This window comes from Trematomus bernacchii, unplaced genomic scaffold, assembly GCF_902827165.1.
Source record: "Trematomus bernacchii unplaced genomic scaffold, fTreBer1.1, whole genome shotgun sequence".
NCBI classification, from domain to species: Eukaryota; Metazoa; Chordata; class Actinopteri; order Perciformes; family Nototheniidae; genus Trematomus; species Trematomus bernacchii.
In genome coordinates, this window is record NW_022987513.1 from 8,473,521 (window position 1) to 8,491,298 (window position 17,778).

General features: G+C 40.1%; 3 protein-coding genes across 4 annotated transcripts; 1 reads left to right on the forward strand and 2 right to left on the reverse strand.

Annotated features, from left to right (window-relative positions):
* Window positions 1-483: 483 nt before the first annotated feature.
* Window positions 484-7,153, reverse strand: rtn2b (reticulon 2b). The gene is made up of 7 exons (XM_034152923.1): window positions 7,077-7,153; window positions 5,256-5,463; window positions 4,434-4,572; window positions 4,145-4,214; window positions 3,344-3,390; window positions 2,984-3,042; window positions 484-2,901 (listed from the first exon to the last, which is right to left on the reverse strand). Exons 1-7 carry the CDS (start codon window positions 7,087-7,089, stop codon window positions 2,787-2,789), a joined length of 651 nt encoding a protein of 216 aa, XP_034008814.1. The 5' UTR covers window positions 7,090-7,153; the 3' UTR covers window positions 484-2,786.
* A 2,094-nt stretch (window positions 7,154-9,247) lies between these two features.
* ppm1nb (protein phosphatase, Mg2+/Mn2+ dependent, 1Nb (putative)) lies at window positions 9,248-15,213 on the forward strand. 2 transcript variants are annotated; one of them, XM_034114764.1, is made up of 7 exons: window positions 9,248-9,969; window positions 10,152-10,723; window positions 12,423-12,540; window positions 13,232-13,346; window positions 13,433-13,487; window positions 13,594-13,651; window positions 14,849-15,213. In XM_034114764.1, the coding sequence occupies exons 1-6, from the start codon at window positions 9,564-9,566 to the stop codon at window positions 13,603-13,605; spliced, it is 1,278 nt and encodes a 425-aa protein (XP_033970655.1). In that variant the 5' UTR covers window positions 9,248-9,563; the 3' UTR covers window positions 13,606-13,651; window positions 14,849-15,213. The 2 variants fall into 2 exon arrangements, with proteins under 2 accessions (XP_033970655.1, XP_033970648.1); XM_034114757.1 differs by lacking the exon at window positions 14,849-15,213 and having other exon boundaries at window positions 13,594-14,789.
* Window positions 15,214-15,514: 301 nt separating this feature from the next.
* On the reverse strand, window positions 15,515-17,476 carry LOC117470157 (potassium channel subfamily K member 13). The gene is made up of 2 exons (XM_034114742.1): window positions 16,910-17,476; window positions 15,515-16,812 (listed from the first exon to the last, which is right to left on the reverse strand). The coding sequence occupies exons 1-2, from the start codon at window positions 17,250-17,252 to the stop codon at window positions 15,809-15,811; spliced, it is 1,347 nt and encodes a 448-aa protein (XP_033970633.1). The 5' UTR covers window positions 17,253-17,476; the 3' UTR covers window positions 15,515-15,808.
* Window positions 17,477-17,778: the final 302 nt, after the last annotated feature.

Consider the following 17,778-nt stretch of genomic DNA (forward strand, 5'->3'; position numbering starts at 1 on the left):
ATGCATTTAGATTATAGGGTAAGTAACTCACGTAGACAAGCCTAATTGATTTTGTATGTTTCTCAGACTAAAGCACAGACAGTAGTCAAGTATAAAAGAAAAGAATCACAATACTTTCTCTGTAGCGTGGATTTAAACAAAACTGTTCATAATTGAATATAAAAAAATAAATAATTCGAAAGCAGTGTTCAAAGAAGTATTAACAAATTTCAGACTTGATCTGACAAATAAAGTAATATCGTATCGTATCGTATTAAGTTAAAGTACTTATACCACATCTCAGAAATACTTCACAACAAAAGCCCTGCTTTTAAAGCTATACTAAAGTAAAGATATTTAAGTATTATCAGCTAAACATACTTAAAGTATCAAAAGCAGTATTGTGCAGTTCGTTTTTTGTTTTTTTTTCACAACACTTCGTCATATTAAATAAATGTAACAACAGTAACAGTTGACAAAGGAATTAAGATTAACCAAGCACCCTGCATTTTTACTAAACAACTTTTTATTGGGGAGCAACATAACAATAGGAAATTACAATACAAAATATGAAATACCTATAGAAATAAGCCATTCTACAACAAGAGATAAAAGTGGCAACATTAAAATAAAAAACGCAGTTCGGGTTAAGCCCTCCTGCAACTCAGTTACAGCTAACACTGCTCACAGCTTTGGAAAATTACATTTTTATAGAAAATGTTGACCTTGTTTTTTTTTCAATAAATACTGAAACTACCACAGTCCTATTTTTAGGCTGGGGTTCATATTTTGTAATGACATTTTGTAAATTACATCAGTTAATTAAGACATGTTAGTATGACTGCAGCTGCGATTTAAGATCTGAAACTCCGACCACTAGAGGGCACTAGTCACCAACATTAATCTGACATGCTAACAGTAGCTAACCGCTCACAGTCTACAGGCTCAGGTTTGGCAGCTAAAACCGTACACTGGTCAGAGTGAGGGATAAATAAAGGAATAGTGCACCCCGAATTTAAATTATACTCTTTCTCACGTCTCACAGTTAAAGCATTTAAAAGTTTTGATGACAATGTCACAATGAGGGAACATTTATCAATAAGAGTAGGCTATGGAGGAAAAGTCCAGACATGTTTAACTGTTCACATAGGCCTACAATGCAGCCCTCCATTACAGTCACACCTGAAGAGCCACTAGTGGAGATACATTAAAGGCAAATCTCCATCATACATATATATTGACTAACTGCTACACAAGTTAACAATATCTTGTGTAGCAGCTTTCAAGGTGTCCTGCAGCACCACTGGTTGAATGACTTATGCAATGACAATGTGAAAATCGCTTTAATTTTTAAATTGTTGTTGTTGTTGTAGTTTTATCTAATTAAATGTCCTCTTAAGGCAGGTTATAGTGCGACTGGTTTACACTATTATGCAACTGAAACAGGGTATCTGGTCATAGCTAGTTATAGTTATGTACAACTTAAGACTCATGTAGGCAACTTAACACTAACCAAGGTGATGTACAATTTCTTCAGGAGTATTTGAAAAAGTTAAAAAAAAAAGATTTTGGCAAGCTTAAAGCAGCTACAATATGTTAACATTAAAGGTTGCTTCCAGTAACAAAGCCATAGAAGTATTCAATTAGCCCTTCAGAGAATTTTACTATCTTTCAGCATATTGTTTTGGCTTACTGACCACAAGTTCATTGTTTCGATTGGGAACAAAAGATAGCTAAAATATTAAAATAAATATTATTTTTCGTGGCAAGAAACCATACTCCAAATTAATGCTGCATTGTTTTGTGTCAGCTGGAAGCACAAAAAAGTTAGCATTCACAAGTTAATTGATGCAGCTTTTAAAATGTTAATGGGCTTGTTTACTGACATTTTGTGTTGTCAATAAGGACGTTGTAAAAAGCAGAACCCAGCTGAAATAGTAGTGAATATCTATCCACAGGCCGACACAAAACATGTGTTGGCCTGTTAGTGTTTTAACGAGGAGGTGAAATATGAGAGCAGAAATAAAGTTGTCCTATCTGCAAATTAATTTAAAATGCTTCTGTTATATGCTTAAATCAGTCAAATTTTAATTTACTGCTGAGTTTAAATTGCTCTCACTTCTTCTGTTCCTGCACTTTATATCTTTAATAACTAATCTGCCCCAGGAGCAGCAGCAGGTCAGTTTCTACCTGATTAAATGCAATTAGCATGAACAGCATATGACATGTCCTCATTATTTCTCATTAAACTCTCATAAGAGTTGCAAGGTGTTGCTTTTTAAAATATATCCAACGTAGCAAGCAAAAAAAACATTAATGTTAATTAATAGCAGCATGTCCGATTTATTCTACCGAGTTTACAATTCATGGTGCTGCATAGACATAATGAGAGCAGCAATAATGAGAGCAGCAATAATGCTTCGGTGGTTCATTATGAATAATTCTGCAGTTCAACAGGAACATGGAGCTCCCTGTAAAAATAGACCTGTTATCGAAGAAAAAACACACGGTGGTATTCTGCCCCTGCTTAGAGTATGTGAGTGTGAACTGGTTATATTAAACATTGCCTACAAACAGCATCTCAGTAAATTAAATTATTCTCCTCATACACTTCCACTCTTTCTTTGTGAGTGAAGGGCAGCTTTGTTTCAGCTGTCAGGATCAATTATATCTTGCTCCTATTAATGAACATCATGGTGGAGAAATGGAAATGAGCCGGCTCTCAAAGTGGCCCCACAGATGATGTAACCATTCCAACATTTTCCGAATCCCAAATCGTGGGTGCTTTCAAACACTTGACCAACCAGTTACTTTGCCTTGGCTTTCTGTTTGGGAGCCGGTGCAGCTGCAGGGGCAGGTGCAGGTTTTGTGGCCGGTTCAGGAGCAGAAGAGGGTCTCACCTTATGATACAGACTGAGGAAACTGCAACAAAACAGCAGCATCAACATAAAGATGGTCATAATTTGTTACCATGAGAACATTTTGCAAATAGAAGGTAACTTACAGGTCTTTGATTTTCTTTACAAAAGCTTTGACCGCTCTAACCATCCTCCTTAAACGCATCTGTCAACAAAATGATACACAGGTAAGAGTTTAAAGCTTTTCTTTAACTTCTGTTTATGTGGTATCAGAGGAGTCTTTTTCACCCTGGACCCGAATATTCAGCCTATTGCTGGCTGGGTATGTATTTAGTTTGCAAATGTCCATCACATGAGAGGTCAATAAAGGTATTCAGGAAAACTCTACACAATTTACATGTATAAATGGTGTTACTAGTTTATCACCATTATTATGTTTTGCTGGAGTCGGCCTACTGCAGTTTAGTGAATGATATTGATTATATATTTTTTTTAAAGGAACTTACCTTGTTCTTTTTGTACAACAGAGGAATGGAGAAAACAACGATCACGGCTGTTAAACAAAGACAAAAGATACATAATTTCAGTACCAAGGTGTAGGTTAATACGGAAGCACTGAGAGGCAAAGGAGGGGGAAGAAATCTGGTGATCCATTTTAATCGTCTAATCTTAGATGATTCATCTACTGAATAAATGACTTGAAGAACAGGAAAAAATAAAGCTTTTGCCAGGATCATCTTACTAAGCTCCTTAAATAAATCATCTGTGAAATAGGTCAGGATGAACGCTTTTCAAAGGTGGAAGTTCACAATGTTGTGTTGTTGTAATACTCATTTTGGCCACAGGAGGAAAAAGTGCACCACTACCTTATTATCTTAGAATTAAAAGCATGTGTTCTTCTAGATGTACTACACAAGGCTAATATATTAATATCAATATAACATTTTTTTAGTCAAGACATGACAGATATGTAACATAACTTGCTAACACAATATATTTACTTTGTATGTACCTTAAGGCCTTTCAGAGCTTCCGTATGTCATTTAAATGTAGTTCTTATTTGAATGATATGGCACACAACCCTCTCTAAGCAGAGTGGGGTTTTGGGTTATGGTATGACACTCTTTGGTGTCTTCGATGTTGAAACAGAACATTTTAAACTTTGTTTTCTCTCTCTTTTCAGAGTTTGATTCTTTAAACTATGTCTATGATCATCCCCAAGTAGTCTTTTCTTTTGCAAAGACCTCACCAAACTGTAATCATGGCGTTGGCAGATCAAAAAACCCTTTTGGAATCAAATAACTCACCAGTTATCACCAGAGTCAGGCCACTGGTAAAGACCCCAACATAAGTCAGCAGATACAGGAGCAGGACGAACTGAGAGAGCACCGGAAAGAAATGTTGATAACAAATGAGTCCCTTAGAGTGATTGTAGTACAAATACCAATGAGAACCAACACGCTTCATTATGCAGCTCTGTGAAGTTGAGCAACGCTCCCATACAGTACATGCTGACCTGTCATCATACCACTTTCAGGTTTTATGATCAGTTTGTGTTCATACATTATTATCATTATTTTATCCTCACACTCTGACCTTAATGGAGTCGATCACGCTCTCAATAAAAATCAGCCGTTTAATTTCTGTGAGGGCAAAGGCGATCATCAGGACCACCTCCTCCACCAGCATCACTGTCTCCCTGTCTGTCAGAGAGCTGTCATGATTCAGATACGACCTGAAGCAGAGACACATACACAAGCCTCAGAAACACAAATAATACAAAACTATCAAACAGAGGTGATGTTGGTTTTAGGTTGGATATCGACAGTCATTCAAGCCTTATATATTGCCATGAAAATGAATCAGTTTCTTTATTGAAAAGGCTTTTTAAATAGCTTCCATGTCATGTGACCGAGCGACTCCAAATCATTGCAGCATTGTATTACAACACTGGATGCCATGACTCTTTTTATTTGACCCTTGGCCTTTCTTTTAATTAAAAACTCTAATAAGCTTCCTTTTAATGAGACCTTGTGACTCAACGTCAATGCAGCATTGTATAACTTTACTTGATGGGTAGGATACACACATTTTCTATTGGGTTTTAATGTTTTTTCAATTTTATATGAATATTGAATACAATTCAGCTCTTTTATTGAAAAGTATCATATTTGTTCAATACACTCCAGGTTCAGGTGTATTCATCTTGTCCAGTGCAGTAAAACAATGCTGCATTGGTTTAGAGAAACTGGGTCACATGATATGGTAGCTAGCTATTGAAAAAAAATCAAGACTTTTCAATTAGTAATGCCTTTAACACTACATGAACCATTCTAAAACCGTATGAGAATTAGGTTTGAAGTTAAATGTATCTTGATAAAAGCATATGTGAGAATAAATCAATGTTGACAGACTCACTCAAAGGGGTGAACCCCGGGGTTCCAGCGCAGCAGCTCCAACAGTTTGTAGTAGAGGCGGAGGGTGAAGGTGACAGCCATGACACCCAGACAGATGTGTGAGATCACGGTGATGGCGCTGAGCTGGAACAGACTGGCCAGACTCATCACCAGACCTGTGAACACCACACCGGTCCTCCTCAACTTCCGCCAATACACCAGATCAACGACTGCAGAAGAGGACGCACATGACAGGAGCAGAAAATGAAATGAATTACTGATGATGCGTGATTGTCAGAGGGAAAAACTGTGACAGAGATGTGAAGTTTGTAGATCATCTATCCTCCATACAAAGTCAGGCCTTGGACCGTTAGATATGGCACATAGTTGTGGCAATCACAACTCACAAATCACATTTGTATTGTATACATATAGATTTATTTGGACACCAATTAGCCACCAATGTGTGATGGCAATCCCTTCCATATTTCCATTCCTCAAAGCATTGCAGCATGTTGAATTGCATGTTTCTTTGAACCAGGAAGTAAATAACAACCTGTCGATGCATGTGTAAAAGTTATGGTCATAAAGAGGCTCAGACTTTGTTTTATTTAGCTTCATATCAGTCAAATCAAATTCCTATGAAGTGACACCATTTGAACCAGCAGTACGTGTATTTGATACCAACTCCATATTGAAAAAAAACAGAATATCTTCTATCTTCCTTTGTTTATTACAAACAGTCTCACGTCTCTCCCTCTGTTCCAGAGAAGCTTTACTTATATGGAGGTAAATGAGGGAAAAATGGACACCAGGTCATTGAAATAAATACATTTTGAGATGTCTTAGAGGTGTGAATCATTTACCTGCTCCTTTGTGACACATTGTCTATGGCTTTAAAAACATATTTTTCTCTATTCAGTAATACCTATATTCAGTACAACATTGGTCATTTCTACAATGGCGTACAGTTCATGGGACTGTGTTGAGAGTAAATCTTGCCTCTTCAAATACATCCATACAAGAAGCATCTTTGTATTCACCTCCTTCCTTGCCGGAAAATATATATTTTTAGGAATAAATGTGCATCTACACAAGTGCATTGCTTTTAATGATGCAATAAGCATGCTATGATTCACTGGTTATGAGATCTTCAATCTCTAAGCTGTTGAATGATCCTCCCAGCTCCCATGATAATCTTAAGGTATAATCAATTTAAAACAAACACTTAATACACACATCAATAACAAGTTGTCTTCATTAAGACAATGTACTAGCAACTGAGTCATGCATTCACACACACACACACACACACACACACACACACACACACACACACACACACACACACACACACACACACACACACACACACACACACACACACACACACACACACACACACAGCTAAACCAGCAACATATTTTCATAATCAGGCACCATTACTGTCACATCTATTAAGTAATTGTTACCAGCATGGCATAACCATAACCTGATCCTGATGCCAAAAATAAAATAATACGAAATAAATACCATCTTAAAATAGCGCTGAAAATAAAACACTTATCAATCTTCTATTCTTATGGGACAAACTGGACCTTTAAGAATGAAACTAACAAACAACATTCAATCAGCGACAGGCTCTCATTTAGCTGAGTCCCATCTGTCTGCCGAATGAAAGACATGCAGGACTCAGTATTTGACTGGTCATCCTGTCTGAATTCACACCTGCTCAGCAGAGGAGGGAAACTAAACTTTCTCTCCCTCCTCCACCGGACAGCTGCCCAGCTCCCTGTCTGCTCTGATTCACTCTACTTAAAGCTGTCACTGTTTATTTCCTTACCTTTGGTGGCCATTTCAGCGACGATCCTGCTTGCTTTCCCCTCTTCCTTGAGCTCCCACTGTTGGCTCGCACCCCAGGCTTTTTTTGGCCACCCCAGCTCCGTCAGCAATATAAGGCCTGGCTGGCCTAATTTTATCCTGTATTGGATACCCCCTGTTTGCATTCACACACACACACACACACACACACACACACACACACACACACACACACACACACACACACACACACACACACACACACACACACACACACACACACACACACAACCACACACACACACACACACACACACACACACACACACACACACACACACAACCACACACAACCACACACACAACCTCAAATTGGGAACCTGAGACATCAGCATGTACATGTATCCTCAGCTCTCAGAGACTGTCATGGTTCCTCAGCCATTTGGTGGCCGACCTGCACTCAGAGGCCTCCACATGCAGCCACGTCAGTGAACACAGCTTCAGCAATGCAACACTATAACTCACATGGTATTGTTACTAGGATATTGATTCATAATTTAATAGCAATATGCTTTGAATCAGATATCCCAACGTTGCAGGCAGATTGCTATGTCTACTGTATGTCTCAGTCATATAAGAATATGAATCAGCTATGTATGTGCACACAGTAGAGAATGTTACTGCAGTACGTAGTTTGCATTGCAGTGCACTTACAACAAAATAGGCAAAAACAGCCAGAGACAACAAAGCTGGACAAATTAGTGAAGAATATATAAATATTATACGAATAAATAATATAAGCAACCATTTCCAAAAAGAAACAATGTAATACAATGTATATATAAATGTTCTGTGAGTTTTCAAAATATAATAATAATAATAATAATAATAATAATAATAATAACAATAATAATAATAATAATAATAATAATAATAATAATAATAACACTAATAATAATAATAATAAATACATATATTCAGATTATGGTTAAAGCACGATAAATACTGTACTGTATGTCACAGATTATAAAGAAGGATATTTTTTAGCACTGTTACAGAGAGTCCCTCCCATTTGTTTGTGAAATTCCTCCAGATTATTCATTTGGCTTCAGTATCATGTGCCTGCTCAAACTCATGCACAGCTGCCAAACCGCAGATGTTGCAGCTGTGAATAAAGATGTTACTCTGCCTTTTTGAGCCCTTCAAAATAACACATTTTGCAGGTGTGAGACTGTAATCTGTACTGATATCTCCTTGGCACACAACAACTCAGAGGTTTGTTTCTATTGCTGCTTTAAAAGCACAAGTGACTGTGATTTAATGTCTGAAACATTTCCATCCTTTGGTCACATTAGCACGACTGGCAGAGTGTCAGTCCATGAATCCAAGTACGTGGAGAATTACAGAGAGCAGCGAAGTCATCCTGCATGACTCAATAGATTTAAGCTGTTATTTGGGAAATGGTGCCAAACAAAACAGCTGTTGGTTATGTTGTGATGCACAATCATACAAAATCTAATTTTCTGCTTCTTCAAAAATAAATGAAACATGCAGCAAGCTGTCCTCCTTTATCTCTATTGAATTATTCTCTGTATAAATACACATTTGTGGCTAATAATATTGTATTCTCTGCCATTTTATTTTAGAACTTAAATTAAAACTATTCTACACATCAGCCTATAGCACATTTTGTTTAATGGCAACACTAAATTCCATAGGAAGAAAAGATATCTGTCATCAAGTTATCCACAAAATAAGAATACAAAATGAAACAATACAAACATATTTCAAGTTTGGCACACAAAATGTCTTAGGTGTCTACCAGGTGTAAATATGTAATGCAGCGCTGACAGGAACTGTACATGCACTGTCCCCATGTTTAAAGTGAAATATCAGGGATTATGTGTGTGCATAATGAAAATAACCCTTTCCCCCCGTGAATAAACACTGTGTGCTAAATAGCCGACCGTCCTGTAATCCACAGCAGTGGCAGCTCATAATCCCAACCGATCAAAGGTAGAGATTACCATTACCCAACATGTGTAAGAGGCAGAGCAGCAGATTGGAGGACGGAGAGGGAGAGGCTGAGCTCCAACGGTACAGCAGAGATACAAGCTAAGCAGGGATTGGAGAACAAAAATAGCCAGCCAATCCTGGCAGACGTAGGGAAAATAACAAGGGGAGCGACAGTGAAGGAGGGAAGAGCTATGAGAAAGAAAGAAAGGAGGTGAAATCACAGCAGCAAGAAGGAGAGACCAAAACAAGAAAGAGAGGGAGGATGAGTGGAGGAGAAAGCGCCGATTAGTAAGGTCTCCAGAGAGGAGAGGAAGGAGATGAGCAGGGAGAGGGGGGTGAGTAGAAGCCAGCACTGAGAACATCTATCAGGCAGCCATGCTCTGAGCCCTGGAGCAGCCGGGGCTACGCAGACAGGCCCAGCATCAGGCCCAGCCACAAACACCGAGGCCGGGATAAAAAGAAATTCGTCTAACAGCAGCCGTGCAGCAGAGTCATGAGGACATCCAGGAAGGGTAACGTGGAAATGCCTGCTTTTATGAGACATCTGGTGAAAGAGACGGAGAAGAGGGTCAGCTCTTTCTTCAAAGGGGGCCGTGGAGGAGCAGCAGAGGGAGAACATCCAGGGGAGGGGGAGAGGGAGGAGGTCATCCCCAGCCCCTACCTGGACCGGCCGGTCATGGACAAGCTGACCGAGGAGGGCTGCGCCCGCTGGGGCCTCACCTACGCCCTGGGGAGCATGCAGGGCTGGAGGGCCAACATGGAGGACTTCCACAACTGCGTGCCACAGCTGGGTGGAGAGCTGGCAGACTGGAGCTTCTTCGCTGTGTTTGATGGTCATGCAGGCAGCACGGTGGCACAGTACTGCTCCCAGCACCTTCTGGGTCAGATCCTCGCCACAGGTGAAAGAGCTGAAACTGAACACGTGGGAATCATATCTTTTTTCCTGTAGAAAAGTCTCTTGTCACAGTTATCCTCTCTCATGAAACTCTCCATATTACTGTCTTATTCAATGCAATCATGTGTTTTTACGGAACACAGAAAACACTAAGTATTCCAACACTGTATTTGTTTGTGCACACAGGTGGGATAGGACCAGAGGACGACCCTGAAAGGGTGAAAGGAGCCATCATTGACGGCTTCCTGTACACAGACAAGCATCTGCACTCTGTGGCCCGTCGAGAAGGCTGGGAGAGGGGTGGCACCACTGTGGTGGCCGCTCTAATCTCACCGTATTACATCTACTTTGCTAACTGTGGCGACTCCAGGGCCATGCTGTGTCGGTCTGGCCAGGTATGCTTCTCCACTGAGGACCACAAACCTTACTGCCCTCTGGAGAAAGAGCGCATTGAGAGCGCAGGCGGCATTGTGTCCATCCAAAGGATCAACGGCTCCCTGGCAGTGTCTCGAGCTCTGGGGGATTTCAGCTACAAGGGAGCAGAGAACAGGATGCCCACGGAGCAGATGGTGTCACCAGAGCCGGAGGTGTGTGTGGTGGAGCGCTCGCCATCCGATGAGTTCCTGGTGCTCGCCTGCGACGGGGTGTGGGATATCATCAGCAACGAGGAGCTGTGCGCCTTCATCCACAACCGGCTGAGTGTCTGCACTGACCTAAGGGACGTCTGCACTCAAGTCATTGACCTTTGTCTATATAAGGTCAGGACCTGCTGCTTAAAACCAGTGTGCATGTAATCATAGTCCCTTTATTGCATTTCTACATGTCCAGTAGTTTCACCAGCAAATCCTTTTAACCGACCTAAACACAAAACACAATTCCAGGGTGAAGCTATGTTGCATAATTTTTAATGGGCAGTGGATTTTATATAATAACATAATCCCTTGAACTGTGACTGTACTGCGTTTGTTTAGCTTGAGCTGAAAGCTGTTGTGGTCATTCCAGTCATTGAGAAAAAAAACTGAGCTTTATGAAAATAGCTCATGGACAGTTTCTATACGATTAATAGTACATATGCCTCACTCCCAATCAATCTAAATATATATCCCTCAGTCCAAGGTGGGAAAACACCTTTCCTTATATCTAACTCTTTCTTCCCAACAGCTTTGATTAGACCATTACAACATGAGGGAACTTGTGTGTGTAATTAGGACTAACTGTTTTAGTGTGGAGTTCCTCAGGGGTGTGTGCTAGATACCCTGTTTTTTGTATATTAAGAATAGTTGGTCTATTCATACAAAAGGCAAAATGCACTTGATTATTCATTTGGAGATATGTTTCCAGCCAGCCAAAGAATATAAGTCTTACAATATTCATTTAATTGAGCTCTCTTTAAGTCTCCATCAACTACAAGAAAAACACGTAGCTCTGTTGCTAATTTATCCAATGGCTAATCGTTAACTTAACCATCTGCAGTTTGGTTCTGAGCAAGAAGCAGCTAAAAATGACACTTATGAGAGCAGTGACTATGAAACAAAACAGTACATTTGCATGTTGAAAACAAAACAATTAGCTGAAAGACACTAAAATGCATTTTCTCTATGGGTTTAGGAGTGACATCAAGCACATAATAGTTATGTAATCTAATGTTTTAAAAGTATTGATCATATTCACATTGAACACGTTCATACCCATATTGAAGGTCTAAAAGTAAACTGGATCATTATAAAAAAAAGCTTTGTTTTAGTCTCATAAAGGCTGTGGATGCTCTGTAAAACCACATTAAAATAGACCGCAGGGGTGTCAGAACAGGTTAGACCGGATTATTCTTGATTTCTATGTGTACTAATTTCAGCCACTCTTACTGAGTGAGTGTCAGATGATCAAAGGTTGATGTACAAGAACATGCAATTGCTCATCAAAGGTGTTTTTAGTAAAGAATCATTTCAGTTCAATGAAGGAAAATAATTTAATCATTACATCCAGAATTATTGCTGCTAGAATCGATGGTGTTTAGTGAAGGATCATTTTCACTATAGAGTAATTCATCTGTAGCATAACATATTAGCTTGTTAAGAGAAATTACGCTTTTCAGAAGAAAATGTTTATTGTGTTTAGTTGTGCCCTTTATTGGATTGATGCATATTTGTTTCTGAAAAGAACGACATCATTTAACAGTCAGAGAAACACATGCGCATGTGCACATGCTGATGTCCATTTTTGTCCGTCATGCCCATCATGCCAATCTGTTATGTAACTGAGCTTCAGCTTGGATGTGCACAATGACCTTAAAATATCACAGCTCCTTCCACACTCCATTAAAATGTTCCTGCTCCACTGCATCTGTTAGGTGACTTTGAGTTGAAATGGTCTATCTCAAAAACTATTCACCCATGATGTTGACATTTTGTACGGTCAGCCATTATTACTCACCTCTGTTGACTCCACTTTGCTCCACAGGGCAGCTTGGACAACATCAGCATCATCCTGCTGTGCTTCCCTGGAGCCCCCCAGCTGTCAGCAGAGGCTCTGCACCAGGAGGCCGAGCTGGAGGACCTGCTGGAGTCCAAAGTAGCAGGTGTGTGGCTAGAAATGACACGCAGGGGACGCTAATCCACTGTGACATTAGGCACTTGTTTTTATCATGTTTTGATATGGAAGGTCTGACACTTTTTTTCTTTATGGGGTATTTGGTTACCACCTGAGATGAAACACTTTCTTTCAATACGTATCTTAATTGATGCTAATGCCAAAACAATCAGCACATTTCTTGGACCAGTTCTCATTTTTAACCCTTTAAATCACAATATCATGCTAAACAAATGTTTTGTGTGTAGACAGAGCCTGCTATAGAACTCCATTGTTGCCAACTTGGGCTTGTTCCTTCATTAACAAAGCATGGGCACTGTAGTATACTGTCCTTATATGGTAATTACTCACTAAAACACCAAATGTGTATTATTCGCAAAAAGTCCCTTACAAATGCTACATTTACTACTGAGCAATGTAGGTTGTAATCTGCAGTTGGAAGCTGTTTTTGCTTATTACTTAGTATTTCACAAAAATGTAAATATTATTGTGTTTGACTCATTTTATGTTCGCACATTGTTCAGCAAGCACCAATATGTTAATTCAATTATTGGAAGGCAGTTTTGTTCCTTTTATGGTCAACAGTTTTGAACCAATATTAAAGAATATACATCCAAGGCTGTTTTTTTTAAGCTACATGTACAAATTATTTTTCATGTTTTTGTTTAAATATCCAACAGAGATTTACTCTGAGCTGTGCGCCAGAGGGGAAGAACCTGACCTGCTGTCTGTCCTCACACTCCTCGCATCCACAGTCATCCCTGGATTGCCACCAGGTGGAGGCATACAGAGCAAGTAAGAGACACAACATGATCGTGTGTGTGTGTTTTTTGTGTACCCTCTATTGTGAAATTACACTCTATTACTTCTATGTTTTGCAGAAGGAACTGCATTATTTCAGCTTACTATCAACAAAGAGAGCTTTACAAGCCCAATGTGAGTACAAACTACACATTTGTCCCTTTCAAGTCATCTACATGTTATTTCCCTTCACTATGCACAGTGTATTCACCATTATTTTCTCCACTACCTGTCTTTCCAGGGCATGATGTGAGGCTCCTGAGAAGCCCGGCTCATCGCCATGGGTCCATGGAGAGACTGTAATTAATGTTAAAACTGTTTTTCTTCATGCGTGCACTTTGACAAAAAGGGAGATGATGAACAGACAGAGATGTTTGTTTACATCATAGCAAGCAGCATCGTTTCATAACAAATACAATGCCAGAATAGATATAATAAAGCCTGATACATTTTATATTTATACAGAAGGACATTTTGTAAAACTTACTCAGAGACACTGATCCAGCAACAAACCTCTGCCTCATTTTCGGTGAACAGAAAATACAGACGGTTTTAAATCAATGTACAACTGAATAACAACCAGCTGCGAAATTGTACATTTCCTTTAGATGGAATAAGGAGTATGTGTTTGTAGAGTTATATTTTGAAGATGATGTTTTAAGAATAGATATAATAAAATATTTTTAAAGAATTTCAGTCTTTCCTCTTCAGGAAGGACAACTGTGTTAGCGCCAGCCAAAAGCTAGCCTAAAGCTAACATGCATCCATTTGTTTCAATAGGAAATGCTAACAGTGCTAGTGACTGGACAGCTGACGGGATTGCACACATTTATCTTTATCCTTCATAGTTGAGAAAAATATATATTCAATGTTTAATTCTACCAACAAAATGTCAATGCATACACACTTAGTCAAGAACATTTTTATTTCACACATAAACTAAACTATAACTTACTTTAAACATGTAGAATAAGAACCACTTGGCTGAAGTGATGTTTGGAAGAAGAGTTATTTGTTAAAATAATTAAAAAGTTTATACAGTAGGTTGCCGTTTCAAAAATCTAGACAAAATATCAAAAAATTGGCCAAACACCCTAAAGTCAATCAAAATCAATGTTACATGAACACGTTCTACATGACCAATTTCCTTGCAATTGTTTCTATATATTAATCATATTTCTGAATATTTTCTTCAATAAAGTGTATGTGAAATGTGTTTTTTCCATAGGTTTGATGAAATGTCATGTGCTGCCTTATACATATTTTATATAGTTGACAAAACAAACAGCATCAGAACAGTTCAGTTTAAGAGTTGTTCATTGTATCTGCATCATATACTGCATTGTGATATTAATTCTATGTATTATATGCTGTGAATAGACATTACATTTTAAGAGTCATGACTGTTTGGATGCTAAATAAAGCATATTTAATTGACGACTTGTTTTTGCCCACAATAACTGGCTAAAGAACTGCTTTTCTTATGTTTTAAACAGTGCGGACAATTCATCAAACGTGACCACTAGAGGAAGATGGATGATTTTGTCTCTAAGGAGGGAACTTTTCTGCTCACACTGATATAAACCTTTAGATACAGAAAGACACAGAATGGATTCAAATGTGTTTTCTTGCATAGTAGAGGATCTCCTCCAGCTAGGAGGAGATCCTGAATCTTGTTCTCCCTTCTGTTGACTATCCGTACAACACTTGTTGGCTTAAGGACGTCCTCTACAGGCCACGTTTGATTAGATGTGCCTTTTTGAAAACCCTGGATATCTGCTGTCTTTCATGATTACTTTGAATTTCAATGACATGCGTTGACGAAACAAAATGGACAGCTTGTGAGCAATCAACAAATTAAAATGTCTTGGTGCTCATGAGCTCCTGTAGTGCCTATAAGGAGCGCTGTTTAAATACAAATCACAACTTAAATGTTTTATCTATGCAGGTAGTTGAGTAGATATCGTGTTTATGCCTGTATGTTAACTAATACTGACTACCACACTACGTTTAGCCGTGTTTATTGACGTGGGCAGGGGACATGTGCAGCACTCTTAAATCAGCAGGCCCCTTTAAGTGCTCCTTGGTAGCTTCTTTCGTCTGATTGCTTTTGAATGAGCCAATCACTTCAGGACATCAGACCCCTCTTCACAGTGATGCTGAATTCTTGAAATCTTGTTTGTCTTCGTTTCAGTCTTTCTCTACATAGAACAAAATGTAATCAATTATTTGACGTCCAGAATCAATGCTGGAGGTCTGCTTTTACCGGCATAGACTCCCATTGAAATTACTCAGAGAGGTGCTGAACAGACTCTAATTAGAGGGTGTTATTTTATATTCAGGATTTGGATTTGTCATGGGACAAATTATTGAGTTTCTCTAAATAACTTGGTAATAGAACATGTCTAATTAGGGCTCCAATAGAAGGCAATGCACATAATGCCCTCGCGTTGGGGCTACCTATCCACACTGGTTTCCTGTAGGCGATTATTCATAATGGCCAGGGCGCCCACACCTCCAGAGAATCCATTTTGATGGCCGTAGCTCTGCCGCGGGCCCTGGTGAGCAGTCTCACTCAGCTGCTTCTGCAGCAGAGCCAGTGACACCTTATTGGACACCATTAACTCATTGACAGAGATCATCTCTCCTGACAGACGACGGCCAACATACGCCCCATCAGCCACTGTGCCTGCGTCCGTCTCACTGTCACACACCGTCTCCACCGAGCCGTCCCTGTAGCAGTGTCTTCCTGCAGGGCAGTGGGAAGCCATGGGCTGCACAGTGTTGGGTTTTAAGCGTTTTCTTCTGAGGTGTGCAGGCGGATGCAGGCGGTTGCGATTTTTTTTCTGGAGGCAGGGGCAGCAGAGCCACCGGCAGCCAGATTTGGAGCAGGAGCAGAGCCGATGCCGGCCCGAGCACACCAGCTTCCCCACGATCCAAGTAAGAGTTTGCTTGATGATAATAGAAATTACATTAAAAAGTGAGTAGATGCAACACACCCCCATCAAGATGAACAGACAATTCCCGAGCCGGTAGGCCTCCTGCGACTCATACTGCTGCCTCTGACTGCTCACCAGGTCCCCGAAGCCGATGGTGCTGAAGGCCACAAAGCAGAAGTAGAGGGAGTCCACATAGCTCCAGTTCTCCATAGAGCTGTACAGGGTGGAGGCGCTGCACGCAATCACAACCGATGCCACGCCCAGGATCAGCATCACATAGTAAACCGACGGTTTCCATCCTTCCAGGCTGTCCTCCTCACCAGAAGACTCCTCCCTGCTCGACTCCACCCCGGCACACCTCAGCCGACGCTCATGGCACCAGCGCATGATGTAAGCTAACATCGTGATGATCCTCTCCAGGAATAGGTTGAAGAAGAGGATGGTGGCAGCACAGCCGATAAGACCGTAGAAGATTAGGAATATTTTCCCAGCTATCGTCACCGGTGTGGTCATGCCAAAGCCTGGAGAAGAGCCAAAACAAAAGGTTAAAAGGTCAAAGTCAACCATTGTGGAATTCGTATCTCATGAAGATAATCTTAGAAAAGCTTCAAGGCTTACCAATAGTGGAGACGACCGTGCCCACAAAGTAGAAAGCTCCAGAGAAGTCCCAGCGAGGCCTCAGGGTGTCCACTCTGATCCCAGCTCCGTTCGCCTCCTCGTACTGCCGCAGCAGAGTGTGCAGTGCTCCCAGGTTGACCCTGTATCGCTGCGTGAAGTTTTCCAGCTGCTGTTTCCAGAGGCGGCGGGCACGCAGCTCAAAGGGGTGCTCCAGGGCTGAGAAGATGGCAGCACCGCACAGCAAGTAGAGCAGGATGAGGCCGGCCAGCAGGCAGAAACGAGCATTGTCTTCATTCATGGGCGCCCGGGGGCAGCAGCAGCCACCGGCTCTCCTGTGAGCCATGAGCTCAGCAGCAGCAGAGAGACACCAACCTGCACTGTGTTGCGTGCATCACCCGGCACACAACATACATGCACTGCCTAAATAAAGCACTTTTTGTTTACATACGCAGCATTACATTTGGCTGTAAAATTGCTGTTTAGAGTCATTTCTTGGAAGTCAATCGGCTGCTTTAATCATTTATGAGAAGAAGAATAAAAAGCATCTGGGGAAAATAGCCTGTAAGAAAACAAAAAATATATATTTTATTGAAGTATACAATGCAAATATTTGATTACCTTCATTTTCCCCCTATAATTAAACAATTGCAACACAAATAATTTTTTCCCTTTCTTTAATCTTTTGCAAAACTGTTTATACTTTATTTTTCAACTAGAAAAAGCTGACTAGCATCCAATACAATGTAAATATGTAATTACCGTTATTAATACGTAATATTTTCAACCACACAAATCTCACAAAAAACATACATGCCATAGTTAATTGACTTAATTCAGGCTAAATCAGTAACAGTTTATATGTATCCACT

What these genes read in the sequence shown, in the direction of transcription:
- ppm1nb (XM_034114764.1), top strand. Translation starts at nt 9,564, where the DNA reads ATGAGGACATCCAGGAAGGGTAACGTGGAAATGCCTGCTTTTATGAGA. An exon ending in GGGTCAGATCCTCGCCACAG is followed by an intron (nt 9,970 to 10,151) that starts GTGAAAGAGCTG and finishes TTGTGCACACAG; the next exon opens with GTGGGATAGGACCAGAGGAC. An exon ending in GGTGGAGGCATACAGAGCAA is followed by an intron (nt 13,347 to 13,432) that starts GTAAGAGACACA and finishes TATGTTTTGCAG; the next exon opens with AAGGAACTGCATTATTTCAG.
- LOC117470157 (XM_034114742.1), bottom strand. Translation starts at nt 17,252, where the DNA reads ATGGCTCACAGGAGAGCCGGTGGCTGCTGCTGCCCCCGGGCGCCCATG. An exon ending in CACGGTCGTCTCCACTATTG is followed by an intron (nt 16,813 to 16,909) that starts GTAAGCCTTGAA and finishes GCTCTTCTCCAG; the next exon opens with GCTTTGGCATGACCACACCG.
- rtn2b (XM_034152923.1), bottom strand. An exon ending in GCGTGATCGACTCCATTAAG is followed by an intron (nt 4,215 to 4,433) that starts GTCAGAGTGTGA and finishes GTGCTCTCTCAG; the next exon opens with TTCGTCCTGCTCCTGTATCT. An exon ending in TGTTGTACAAAAAGAACAAG is followed by an intron (nt 3,043 to 3,343) that starts GTAAGTTCCTTT and finishes TTTTGTTGACAG; the next exon opens with ATGCGTTTAAGGAGGATGGT.